This window comes from Lissotriton vulgaris, chromosome 10, assembly GCF_964263255.1.
Source record: "Lissotriton vulgaris chromosome 10, aLisVul1.2, whole genome shotgun sequence".
NCBI classification, from domain to species: domain Eukaryota; kingdom Metazoa; phylum Chordata; class Amphibia; order Caudata; family Salamandridae; genus Lissotriton; species Lissotriton vulgaris.
Window position 1 is genome coordinate 1,148,809,315 of NC_141698.1, and position 12,912 is coordinate 1,148,822,226.

At 40.7% G+C, this 12,912-nt stretch overlaps 1 protein-coding gene across 1 annotated transcript in view; it reads left to right on the forward strand.

Moving 5' to 3' along the window:
* The first annotated feature begins 8,737 nt into the window (after nucleotides 1-8,737).
* LOC147689493 (vomeronasal type-2 receptor 26-like) overlaps nucleotides 8,738-12,912 on the forward strand; it is a 676,984-nt gene continuing 672,809 nt past the window's right edge. The window contains exon 1 of the mRNA XM_086939932.1: nucleotides 8,738-9,019. Coding sequence (XP_086796058.1) covers nucleotides 8,870-9,019 — 150 coding nt within the window. The 5' untranslated portion in view covers nucleotides 8,738-8,869. The remainder of the gene's footprint in view (nucleotides 9,020-12,912) is intronic.

Here is a 12,912-nt window from a genome sequence, read left to right on the forward strand (position 1 = left end):
CCCAACACAGACATGAAGTGCATCATCTCAAAACAATCATGGACACAAACATAGAGCAATGGTCCAATAAGAAAACACAGACAGACATACCACACCACCCATCGAGTCAACATGGTGTAAACGTGTACCACATGCATGGACATGCACAATCCTGACAAGTGACAGGTCAAATATGAGAGGACAAACCACCAAGGTGCACTCAAAACAAGCTCAGGAACAAGAAGACTTCTACGTGCATGTGACAAGCACACAAGTAATGCACACTACACTTGCAACACACATCTTAATGTATCCCAATGCAAAAATAACTCACACACAATGACATGCAAATAGAATATCACACACAGAGTACCTGTCAGCTGAAAGAGACAACACAGGCCAAACACTGCACACATCCACAGCAAACACACAACAGATGCACATGCCAATCCTTCACGTTGCAAACACAGGTGTACATCAGGGGATGCACACCAGGCAAGTACAATGCAATGTACACACAGCATTGCATGAACAATAAGCAGTGTGTGCACACAAACCAAACCAGTAGCACACATATGTGAATGGCACAGCATGAACCCCCACAAAACAAATCACCACACCACACAGACGACATCACACTCAGGAAGGGTAGCAGTACCTCAACAAACACACATACAGCTTACCCATCACCCACAGATGCACAAGTCTGGGACACCCAGGTGTAAACAACATGACCAGAGGACTGTGCAGCACAAACAGTTGCAATGCATATGAGCAACCTTGACTGCAAACCAGTACAAGAAAATCACACATAACAAAATGGTAAACTGTCTGAATGGCACATTGGTCCTGTGCACAGATCAGCACCACAAAGCATAGTGTAACAAATGAAGTGGTGGGGAGGGACACACAGTGGCAACACGAGGGGATAGCTGACATGAGAGTGAAGTGGTGTGAACGTCAGTAGTGGACATGGCAGGGGTACACCATACACAAATAGATGGAGTGCTCACTCACAATGGGTAGGCATCATAAGCACAGATAGGGGATGGTACAACTCCACATCCCACATGCCATACTGGAGCAAACAATGGCTCCGGTGATAGCAATGCATGAGAAAACACACCCACAATGTCAGTGTGGATGAGCAAGTCTGCACAGTGAGTACAAACAGTATCAAGACACATGGCTGATCAACACAACACAACACTGACTCTGCTAGTCACACACTCTGCATACTCACAATTGGCACCAACAAGAAGTAGAAGTCCCCCAGAAGTGCAAGGACACACCACCACACTGCACAGTGCACAACCTACAACTCCCACATGTGCACACAATCACAAGAACAAGGCTGACTAATCCAACTAACAGGCACTCAAATCCAGGTTGGCACATGTCTGCAGTTGCCATCGCAGGGGCAAACACACATCAACACTACTGACAAAGGCACCCCTTCACACTACACACTTCATGACCACCCACGTGCTCACATTGAAATGTACCCATGTGACTAGGATGACTGGCCATCACAAGATGACCATACGCCAACACTGCTGTTCACACATCAAGAAAGATCACACAGCAGACAAGATGGACCCTGGCCGGCCTGCCTGTAATCCTGTGGATATAATCCAACTCTGTGCTGGCAGTGCATCCAAACATGACATGTGCACAATTTAGCTAACATCACCATAGATTGATTATGATAACAGTAGTTCATCACAAACAACCATTATTGCACCCCAAGCCTCAGAGTCAAGAAGAACTTAAGTGACTGTCACCTCTGCAAAACCCTGAAAAAGAGAAATCAGCCATTGGCAATGTTAAAGTGGGATACATAGCATGTGTCACATTAAACTATACCCACAGTACACAGTCAAAATATCGAGTCCTAATTGTCGACCTACACAAATATTGTGTTGCAAATATCGAAGGTACAGAATTTCGATGTGAAGAATAATGTTGGACAGAATATCGACCCTAAGGTAAGTAATATCAAATTTATTTATATCGATGTGAGTAATATCGAAGTTAGTAATATCGATAGCATATATATCGATGTGACTAATTTCGATGTTACTAATATCGAAATTTTTATTATTTTTATGTTTTTTGTTATGTATGTGTAATATGTTTTTGTTAAGTATTTTAATTGTTTTAAATTATATGTGTATTATTTTTATATATTAATAATGTTATTTTTAAGTAAATTTTATGTTTTAGTACCAGAGCGGGTTGTGGGTTTATAGGGGAATAGGGTGAGAAGTAATTTAAATATACAACATTAATTATTAATTCTTAGGAATTATAAATTAATTTTAATTAATGTATGTTTTTATTTCTGTAGCGGATAAGTATTTTTTGAAATCAAATTAATTACTACTTGGCAATTAATTATTTTAATTGATTAATTAGTTATTAATTGGCATTTAATTTTATTATTTAATACATTAGTTATTAATTGTCAATTAATTATTTTAATTGATTACTTAATTATTATTTGGCAATTAATTAAATGAATTGATACATTAATTATTAATTGGCAATCAATTATTTTAATTGATAAATTAATTATTTAATTGATATTTAATGTTATTTTTAAGTACATTTTATGTTTTTGTACCTGAGTGGGTTGTGTGTTTATAGAGGAATATGGTGAGAAGTCATTTTAAATATACTAAATTAATTATTAATTTATAGGAACTATACATTATTTTTTAATAATTTTGTTTCTATTTCTTTAGTGGGTTGTGGGTTTATATGGGAATTGGGTTGTAAGTAATTTAATAGTAATTAATTATTGAATCATAATCTTTTAGTTATTGATAAATAATATATTTTAAAATAATTATTAATTGACAATTAATTATATTAATTGATAATTTATTTTTTTAAGTGGTAATTAATGTTTTTAATTGTTAACACATTTTTTAATTGGTAATTCATGTTTGTAATTGGGAAATAATTGTTTTCATAGGTAATTAATTTTTTAATAGGTAAATAATTGCGTTAATTGGAATTAATATTTTTAATAGGTAATTATTTCTTATTAATTGGATAATATTTGTAATTAATTGGTAATCAATGTTTTATAAATAAAGTATTATTTGGTATATTGTTCAATAATATTTAACTGTGAATTAATTTTAAATCATATTTTTATGTAATGGCATTTATTTAGTTTTCTAATCTTTTTTATTTGGTGAGTAATATTTAATAATTAATATTTATTGGTATTTGTTGATAATTTATTGTTAATTAATTATTCAAATGTAATTGCTTTTAATAATTATTAATTGTTTGTAAATGATGTAGATTTATTTAAAAATGTAATTATACAATATTTTAAATATAACAAATATTTATAAGTATGTTACATTTAAATTCTATGCTATCAAACGCTTTCCCTACTGTTGCACCCTTTGGAGTTGGAATAGTAATTTTTTCCCCTATGCTATCCAACGCTTTCCCTACTGTTGCACCCTCTGGAGTTGTAATAGTAATTTTTACCCCTACGCTATCCAACGTTTTCTGTACTGTTGCACCCTGTGGAGTTGGAATAGTAATTTTTACCCCTACGCTATCCAACGCTTTTCCTACTGTTACACCCTCTGGAGTTGGAATAGTAATTTTTATCCCTATGCTATCCAACGCTTTCCCTACTATTGCACCCTCTGGAGTTGGAATAGTAAGTTTTTACCTTTACGCTATCCAACGCTTTCCCTACTGTTGCACCCTATAGAGTTGGAATAGTAATTTTTAACCCTACGCTATGCAACGCTTTCCCTACTGTTACACCCTCTGGAGTTGGAATAGTAATTTTTATCCCTATGCTATCCAACCTTTTCCCTACTGTTGCACTGTCAGGAGTGGGAATAGTAATTTTCCCCCCTACGCTATCCAACGATTTCCCTACTGTTGCACCCTCTGGAGTTGGAATATTAATTTTACCCTTATGCTATCCAACGCTTTCCCTACTGTTGCACCCTCTGGAGTGGGAATACTAATTTTTACCCACCCGCTATCCAACGCTTTCCCTACTGTTGCAGCCTCTGGAGTTGGAATAGTAATTTTTACCCTTACGCTATCCAACGCTTTCAGTACTGTTGCACTCAATGGAGTGGGTTAGTAATATTTACCCCTACGCTATCTAACGCTTTCCCTACGGTTACACCCTCTGGAGTTGGAATAGTAATTTTTATCCCTATGCTATCCAATGTTTTCCCTACTGTTGCAGTCTCGGGAGTGGGAATAGTAATTTCCCCCCCTACGCTATCCAACGATTTCCCTACTGTTGCACCCTCTGGAGTTAGAATGGTCATTTTTACCATTACGCTCTCCAACGCTTTCCCTACAGTTGCACCGTCTGGAGTGGGAATACTAATTTTTACCCACCCGCTATCCAACGCTTTCCCTACTGTTGCACCCTCTGGAGTTGGAATAGTAATTTTTACCCACCCGCTATCCAACGCTTTCCCTACTGTTGCACCCTCTGGAGTTGGAATAGTAATTTTTACCCTTACGCTATCCAACGCTTTCCCTACTGTTGCACTCACTGGAGTGGGAATAGTAATTTTCACCCACCCGCTATCCAACGCTTTCCCTACTGTTGCACTCTCTGGAGTGGGAATAGTAATTTTTACCTCTACGCTATCCAACGCTTTCCCTACTTTTGCAGTCTCTGGAGTGGGAATACAAATTTGTACCCCTATGCTATTTAATGTTTTCCCTACTGTTTAATTTTCCGGAGTGGGAACAGTAATTTTACATTCTACACTATCCAATGTTTCCATTAATGTAGTTTTATTGGGCCTTTAAATAGTATTTTTATTTATTTATGTATTTAATATTTTTTGTATTATTTTAGATAATGTTGTATTTAATTAACTTTTAAAATATTGAAAGTATATTTACATTTTTTAATTTATTAAATATAATTAATTATTTTTATTTCCGTTATTATTTCATGTGTGTAGATGTATTTGTAATTTATGGTATTTGTTATTAAGTTATAATAATTAAAATAATTCATAAATATTGTTATTAAGTAAGTATATAGGATATATTGTATGTTTATTTTTAATTAAAGTTTTATTATTAATTATGTATTATTTATTAATTTTAAACATTATTAAATATGTTTAAATATGTTTAATTTATTTATAAGTATTATTTACTTGATGTAACTTTTTTTTTAACAGAAAAAAACGATATTTTTAATTACGATATTTTTAACATCGATATTTTAGTTTCGATATTTTTGTACTTACCATGTTGTAGATAGGGTGTCGATATACTTGCATTCGATATTCCAGCGTCGATGTTGCTCTAGGTCGATATTCTGTCCGTCGATAATCTGTCAGAGATTCCATACCCACACATAAAAGCCTTTATTTAGCAAGGACACTGACAAAGCAGACAACAGGACTAACTGGCTTTTTTTTTTACATATTACACAGATAGGCATCAAAAATAGATAAGAGCAAGGCCAGTGGCCAGTCCAAATTGCAGAGTAGGCACATGGGATCCTGCTCATGGAATGGGCAAACACAGTAATAAACAGCAAGGCCAGTGGCCAGTACAAAGAGCAAAGTAGTCACATGTGTGCATGAGAACCTGCACAGGGAATGGGCAAACACAGTAATGAACAATAAGACCAGTGGCCAGTCCAAAGTGCAGAGTAGGCACATGAGAACCTGCACAGGGAATGGGCAAACACAGTAACAGACAGCAAGGCAGTGTCCAGTACAAAGTGCAAAGTAGGCACATGTGTGCATGACAACCTGCACAGGGAATGAGCAAACAAAGTAATAAACAACAAGGCCACTGGCCAGTACAAAGTGCAGGGTGGGCACATGTGTGCATAAGAGACTGCACAGGGAATGGTTGAGACTGTACACTGCCATGGTCAGCTACACAGTTAGGGGGATAACAATGGGCAGTCCAGGCACCGCCATGGGAGAGACAGGTGTCTCTCTCCCATGGCAAGCACCCCTCCCTGTTAAGATGGCTACCTACCTGTAATTTTGATGAGGGCAATGCACTGGCTGCCACATGCTTCTGGGTGGGGTAGTGATTTATCCTGCTCAGAGGTGGGACAGGGAGGCCTGTTGGGAGTTGTGGTGCTTGGCTCCCAGCACCACACTTCCCTTCCTTGGAAGATGGCTACCTACCTGTAAGTTTGTTGGTGAGATAAAATGGCTGCAACATGCTTGGGGGGAATGTTCCATCCTGCTCAGGGGTGGGACAGAGGGCCTGTTGGGAGTTGTAGTGCTGGCTGCCTGTACACATACAACGCTGGGAATGTGGCTGGGTACCTTCGGGGTGAATGTTACATCTGTGAGAGCAGTGTTGGGTGTGGCGGTACAGTTTAATGGGATTTGGCCTAGGAGTTGTGGCTTTGTAGTTGTGCAAGACAGTACATGGCTGTGTGATGGTAGACATTTGTTTGTACTTACCAGCCTGCACTCCCCCGGGTATACCTGTGAGACTCTCTGAATGCAGTATGGCAAGATCCTTCTCCTCCCATGCAGTGAATATTCTTGGTGGAATGGGAGGGCCACTGCCAGTCATCTGAGCCAGCTGACGGTTCTATTGAGTGCACTCCTATATATGTTTTTAGAGACAAGAGTTTTATGTGATGTATTTTGTTCTTAATCTCATATAGCTCTTGTCATGACAAGATACAGCAATGAGAAAGGAGCTTCAAATTGAGCTTGCCAATACAGCATTCGAGTACCCTAATAACTTGTTGCTAATACCACATGATGCTTCTCTGAAGTACTCAACCAACTATTTGTGCTATGCAGCAGAATAATGATAAGAATTTGTTTTGAAATGTGTTAATTTTTTTAATCAAATTGTAAAATATAAAACAAATGTTTATTCTTATGTGATGTGGATGCATTTCTGGTGTATTATGAAAATAAAGCTCTTTTGACAGAAAAATATGTAGGTTCAGGATAACAGCTGCTCAAAAAACTGTAATCGTATCCATATGAAAGCACTTTCAAATATGTTTGCAAATGCAGTTTAGACAAAGACCGTTACTCCTGCCTTCGGGTCAAGTTCTTGCACTCACTAGAAAACTGCATAGAAATGCACAAAGAGGTCAAAACCAAAACACACCCAATTGGTGATCTACACATTTTCAGGGACAGCCACACCCATAAAGCATAAACCTCTCACCTCATAGTTCACAAGTTTGAGGGCTGCAGGGCACTGTCACGAGACTCCAAGCACGTCACAAACACCTGCAGAGTGTACCAGCACTACCTCTGTTCCACACCACCACATGGTCTACATGCCTGCTCCTGGCTGCTAGACAGTCAGTCGCTGTGCAGTACCATACATGTATGATGCTCCAGAGTGAATAGAGTCCCCCACAAAGTACAGCACTTAAAGCAGACACCCTAATCTTCACAGGGTCTTCAAAGCCCTGATGACAAACAGCACAGGCTTGATTTCTCAGGCTCCCGCCTGCCTGCAGCTTCTATCCCTCCCTCTCCCCCTTCATCACCGGGTAGGACCCCACCCCTTGGGACAAGTTGGGAAAATCTGACCCCCTATGACAAGTTGGGAAAGGGTGGGATGACCATGTATCCATTCCCTGATTGATGTGAAGCCCCAGTACTACAAGGCTTCAGTCTAAACACCTATGACTAATTGTATCCCTATGTCAATAGGCGGTGGAAACTGGTCCGCAAGGCTATGTGTTTTCTGAGCTGATGATTTTGGGTCTTGCTAGGACAGAAGCGTCGCTCAGCGTCATTGACTCGCGCTGAGAAGCATACTGGCAGTGTGCAGTGCAAAACTGGGTTCAGTCCACTTCAGAGATGGGGGGCTGGAATCCAACACTATTAAAATAAACTGAGAACCATATACTCACCACACTTACTAATATTCCTCATCTTTACTCTAGGTATAGGTGTCTAAGTACTCTGCTTCACTTATTCATACTATCATTCTCATGATCTATGCTTCAGTTACATTGGATTGTTGATGAAAGGATAAATCAATTAACCACTTCATATAGTGACCTGTTCTTCTGTTTAAGTCAGTTTTCATCACTTAGCTCAAATACCAAAGCATAATGTGGTTCCTGTACAAAATAACTGAATTAACAACACTTACAAGACAGAAAATACAATTACTTAAATGGCAGTGTGCAGCGTCCATGGCCTGTGCAAGAAAAAGCGCTGCATGAAATTTTAACACATGTACAACAACTTTGCTTTTTGCTAATGGAGGTAAAAGTAAATGAGACAGAGCTCTGCTGCCCTTGATGGAAAACCGCCACTGTTTAGTTGTGTTCTTTCAGGGTCCCAGCTAATGAAATCAAAAGGTCAGTTGTGTTTTAATCCAGTGTCAGATACTGTCCGGACACTACGTTTTATATACTTGAGTGGTAGTCTTTGATCTGGTCAAACAAGTTGTTTTTTTAAGTCTTATATAAATCTGCATATCTTCTACATATTGAGGGGAAGGGAGACTCTAAGAGTTGAAGAAATCCACAAGAGGTTCCAGATAGAATGTAAAAGAGATGGGGGGGTGGGGGGGGTAGATCCTTGTGGAACCCCCAAGGTGTGTTTACAGAGTCCTAATCACAAGGGGATAAAAGGGATAATGAAGAGTGAGGTCGATTGTTATATAAAAAATGGCACCTCTATAAAATAGAGAACTTTGTTTTCAAAAGCCACCTGCATTATAAGTAACTCAAGTAATGTATTTTCCTTGCAGGATTACCTATCGCTACTTTCGACATTTCTTCGCCTTTGTTTTCGCCATTGAGGAGATTAACAAGAACCCTTTCCTTTTACCAAACATCACCCTGGGCTTTGAGGTCTTTAACTCATTTCTCAACGTGGCCCAAGTGACCCTAAGCACAATGGGGTTCTTATCAGGAAGAGAAGATCCGGTCCCAGTCCCTAACTACAGATGTCGGTCGAGAGGGGTCCTGGCTGCTGTCATTGGTGACATGTTATCAACCACATCCGCTGCCATGGCAACCATCACTGGTCTCTACAGGCACCTGCAGGTAAGAAAAAGCTTACTTATTTATTTAATGGCATTTGTAGAGCGCGTACAATTACCCGTAGGCGTCTCGGCGCTAGTATGCAAATCTGTCTCTCCCTGATCAGATGATTCAGAGGCTAGATTTACTGGTTGAATAACCACGTTTTCAATTTTTTTCTAAACTGAAGGAGTGTGGAACTTGTTTTTATGTGGTTTGGTAGAGAATTCCAGATTTTAGGGGCCGCAATAGAAAAGCGGCGGTCACCCCAAGAGACTGTTCTGCTTATAAAACACGCCTTAGACATTCTTTATTCTGAAACCAATACAAAGTGAATTTATGTTTCCTTTAAGGCACAATGTATCAGATTCAATCTCCAATCAATCAATCAGGCATTTGTTAAGCGTGACTTCTCACCCGTAAGGGTCTCAAGGTGCTGGTGGGGGGGGCTGGGGTTAGCAGGTTCCTGTCCATTAAGGGGGGGCTTTCAAGGATCCAGTTTTTGAGATTTCTTGCAAAGATGAGGAGCAATGTTGTCAGTCTGAGGTGGAGCTGCAGGGCGTTCCAGGCTCTGGCCACGAGGAAGCAGAAGGAGCAGCCTCCGGATGTATGTCGTTACTACACATGCTTTTACAATGCATGCCTTTACCACGCAACTTTTACAACGCAAGTCGTTACAACGACTTACGTTGGGGGGCGCTGGATAGTGAATAGTTTAATTTACTATTCCAACTCCAGTCCCTGTGGATAGTAGGGAAGGATTTGGATAGTAAATTAACCTATTCCCTATCCTACAGCGCCCCCCAGCGCAAGTTGTTGTAACAACTTGCGTTGTAAAAGTTGCGTGGTAAAGGTAGTGCATGGTAAAAGTTGCATTGTAAACACTGTTCCCCGAGCCTCCTGATCTGGTCTTTCTGGTGCAGGGGACCACGGCGTAGGAGATCTGGGATGATTGTCATGTCCTCTGGGGTTTGTGGAATTTGAGTCAGCTGTTCAGGTATGATGGTCTGGTGTTGTGGAGGGCCTTGTTGGCGTGGGTAAGCATCTTGAAGGTGACTCTAGCTTCAATGGGGAGTCAGTGGAGTGTGTGCAGGTGCTGGGAGATGTGGCAGTGTCTTGGCAGGTCGGGGACCAGTCCTGCGGTGGTGTTCTGGATGTTCTGTAGCTTGTGAGTGAAGTTTTTGTTTATTTCGGCATAGAGTGCATTGCCGTAGTCGAGTCTGCTGATGACCAGGGAATGAGTGACTGTCTTTTTGTGTTCGAGGGGGATCCATTTGAAGGTCTTACATAGGAGGCGGAGGGTGTGGAAGCAGGAGGATGAAACGGAGTGGATCTGGTGGTCCATTTTGAGCTCGGAATACAGGATGATTCCCAGGTTGCATGTGTGGTCTGAGGGGGGTGGGTGGGCTACCGAGAGTGGGGGGCCACCAGGAGTCATTCCGGGCATCCGTGTTTGGGCCCATAATGAATACTTCTGTTTTGTTGGTGTTTAGTTGTAGGCAGCTGTTATTCATCCATTTGGCGACAGCTTCCATGTCTCCTCGAAAATTGTGTCAGGCATTATTGGATTCGTTGGATAGGGAGGGGATGAGTTAGGTATCGTTTGCATATGACACAATGTTGAGTCAGACGGTTCTGATGATGGAGCCATGTAGATGTTGAAGAGCGTAGGGCTGAGGGAGGACTCCTGGGGTCACCACAGGTGGTTGGTGTAGGGTCCGAGAAGAAAGGGGGGAGTCTGACCCACTGCGTTCTGCCAGAGAGGAAGGAGCAGATCCAGTCGAGGGCCTTGTCTTGGATCCTTGCATCGTGGAGACTGTGTATTAGGGTGCAGTGAGAGACTGTGTCGAACGCTGCTGAGAGGTCGAGGAGGATGAGGGCTGCTGTTTATCCTTTGTCCAGTAGGGTGTGGATGTTGTCTGTTGCGGCGAGCAGGGTGGTTTCAGTACTGTGGTCTTTAATGGAGCCGGATTGGGAGAAGTCAAGGATGTTGTGCTCTTCGATGAATGTGGTGAGTTGGCTGTTGATGGCTTTCTGGATGACTTTCACTGGGAACGGGAGCAGGGAGATGGGTCTGTAGTTTTTTTAGGTCTGTGGTGTCTGCCCAGGATTTCTTCAGGAGAGGTTTGACCTCAGCATCTTTCCAGTCATCAGGGAACGAGGTGGTTGCCAAGTAGTGGTAAATAGTTTGGCAGAGGATGGTTGCAATGGTGTCGGCGGCACTGTTGAAAATGTGGTGGGGGCAGGGGTCCCTGGGGGCCCTGAAATTGATTTATTTCATCATCTTCAGTGTGTCTTCGGTGGTGAGGGCTGTCTAGTTGTCGATTGCTGGCTACAGGGTGTCAGGGTGGTAGGTGAGGGTTCAGTGTGTTTTTTGTCTTTGTCCAAGTTGTCAAAGATGCTCTTGATTTTGTGGTGGAAAAAGGTGCTGAGTTTGTCGCAAAGGTCTTGTGAGGGAGGGATGTCAGTGGACTCGGCGGTGGGTTGGGCAAACTCCTTGATGATGTTAAAGAGTTCTTTGCTGTTGTGTGCGTGAGTGGAGATTCTGTCTTCAATCGCTTTTTTCCATATTTTTCTGATGAGTTGGTGGTGGGTGTTGGTGTGGCTCTGAAGTTGTTGTGGGCTACTGTGAATTTGGTGTTCCTCCAGGCCTTTTCGAGGCGGCAGCAAGTGCCTCTGGACTCTCAAAGTTCGGGGGTAAACTATCTGGCTTTTTTTGGAGTGGGTGTTGTTGTTTTTGTTTAGGGTATCCAATATATCACAAAGGAAGGGCCCCCCTGAGTAGGATATGAGGCAGATCAGCAGGGGAAATAATCAGAATAAGCAAAGAGGAAGATAGATCTGCACCGTTTTTAATCAATAATAGGCTCTTTAAGAGTCCAGTTTTTTTCAATAGTCACCCATTTAGCGCTCACCAAAGTATCAGTGCCACATTAGATTTAGACAAGAACACATTCAAATTTATAAAAAAATATATAATTTTTATTTTTTATTTACTTCATGTTTTAAAGTGCAAATAGACATATTCATTTATTCAAACATTTCAATATAACAAGATAAAAAGCACCCCATCAACAACCAATCTTCCTACATTCAAACTCAAACACATTCATCAATCACTAACAAACATTCTCATACATAATTCATTCATTCAACTCAGACAGGAGTTAAGGAATAATGCTCTGAGAACATCCTGAACATGTCCTCTCAGCCATAGGCCGGAGATCGGTGATTAAAGGTTCAGGGCAAGTTTTTCAACGCCGACGCGCGTTTCGGTGCCAGGCCCGTAGACTGGCCGCACCTTCGTCAGGGCAAGAGAAGGGAGGAAGAGGGGGTAGTAGGTAACAGTATTACAAATGCTTCTGATATCCAGGCACTCTGTAGAAAAAACACATATTTTAATATTGTGTTTCGCCCCCATTCGATAAACAATTTAAAGAAATAATCATTTACTATCCTCATATTTTTTCTCTCAAATGATTTTCGTGTAGACCTATATACATATGTACTAATCACATAGTAATCTATCACAGTGATTTAATCACAAGCTGGGGGTCTTGGTGAGCTCAAAAAATGGGTGACACAATAAGCAAAAATTAAAAAACAAGTCATTAGCGTCAAAGGTATATTCACGACCCCTGCAGTGGACCGTCACATACATCCTGGCTCTTTTATTTCTGTACTTGTGTGCACTAAGCATTTATCCATTTTTTATATATATACATTTCACTATTTATTTCATATCATACGCCAAGGTGGCCTTGTCCCAAAATCTGTTTGGTTAAATAGTATCGCTATTGTAATTATAGTTGGTTAACCCCTCGTTTTCGAGGACCCAAACATTCAGGTTCCTAATGCAGTTTTAAGAAACATTCAGGTTCCTAGTGCAGTTTGAAGTGACAGCCATTTAGAGAAGC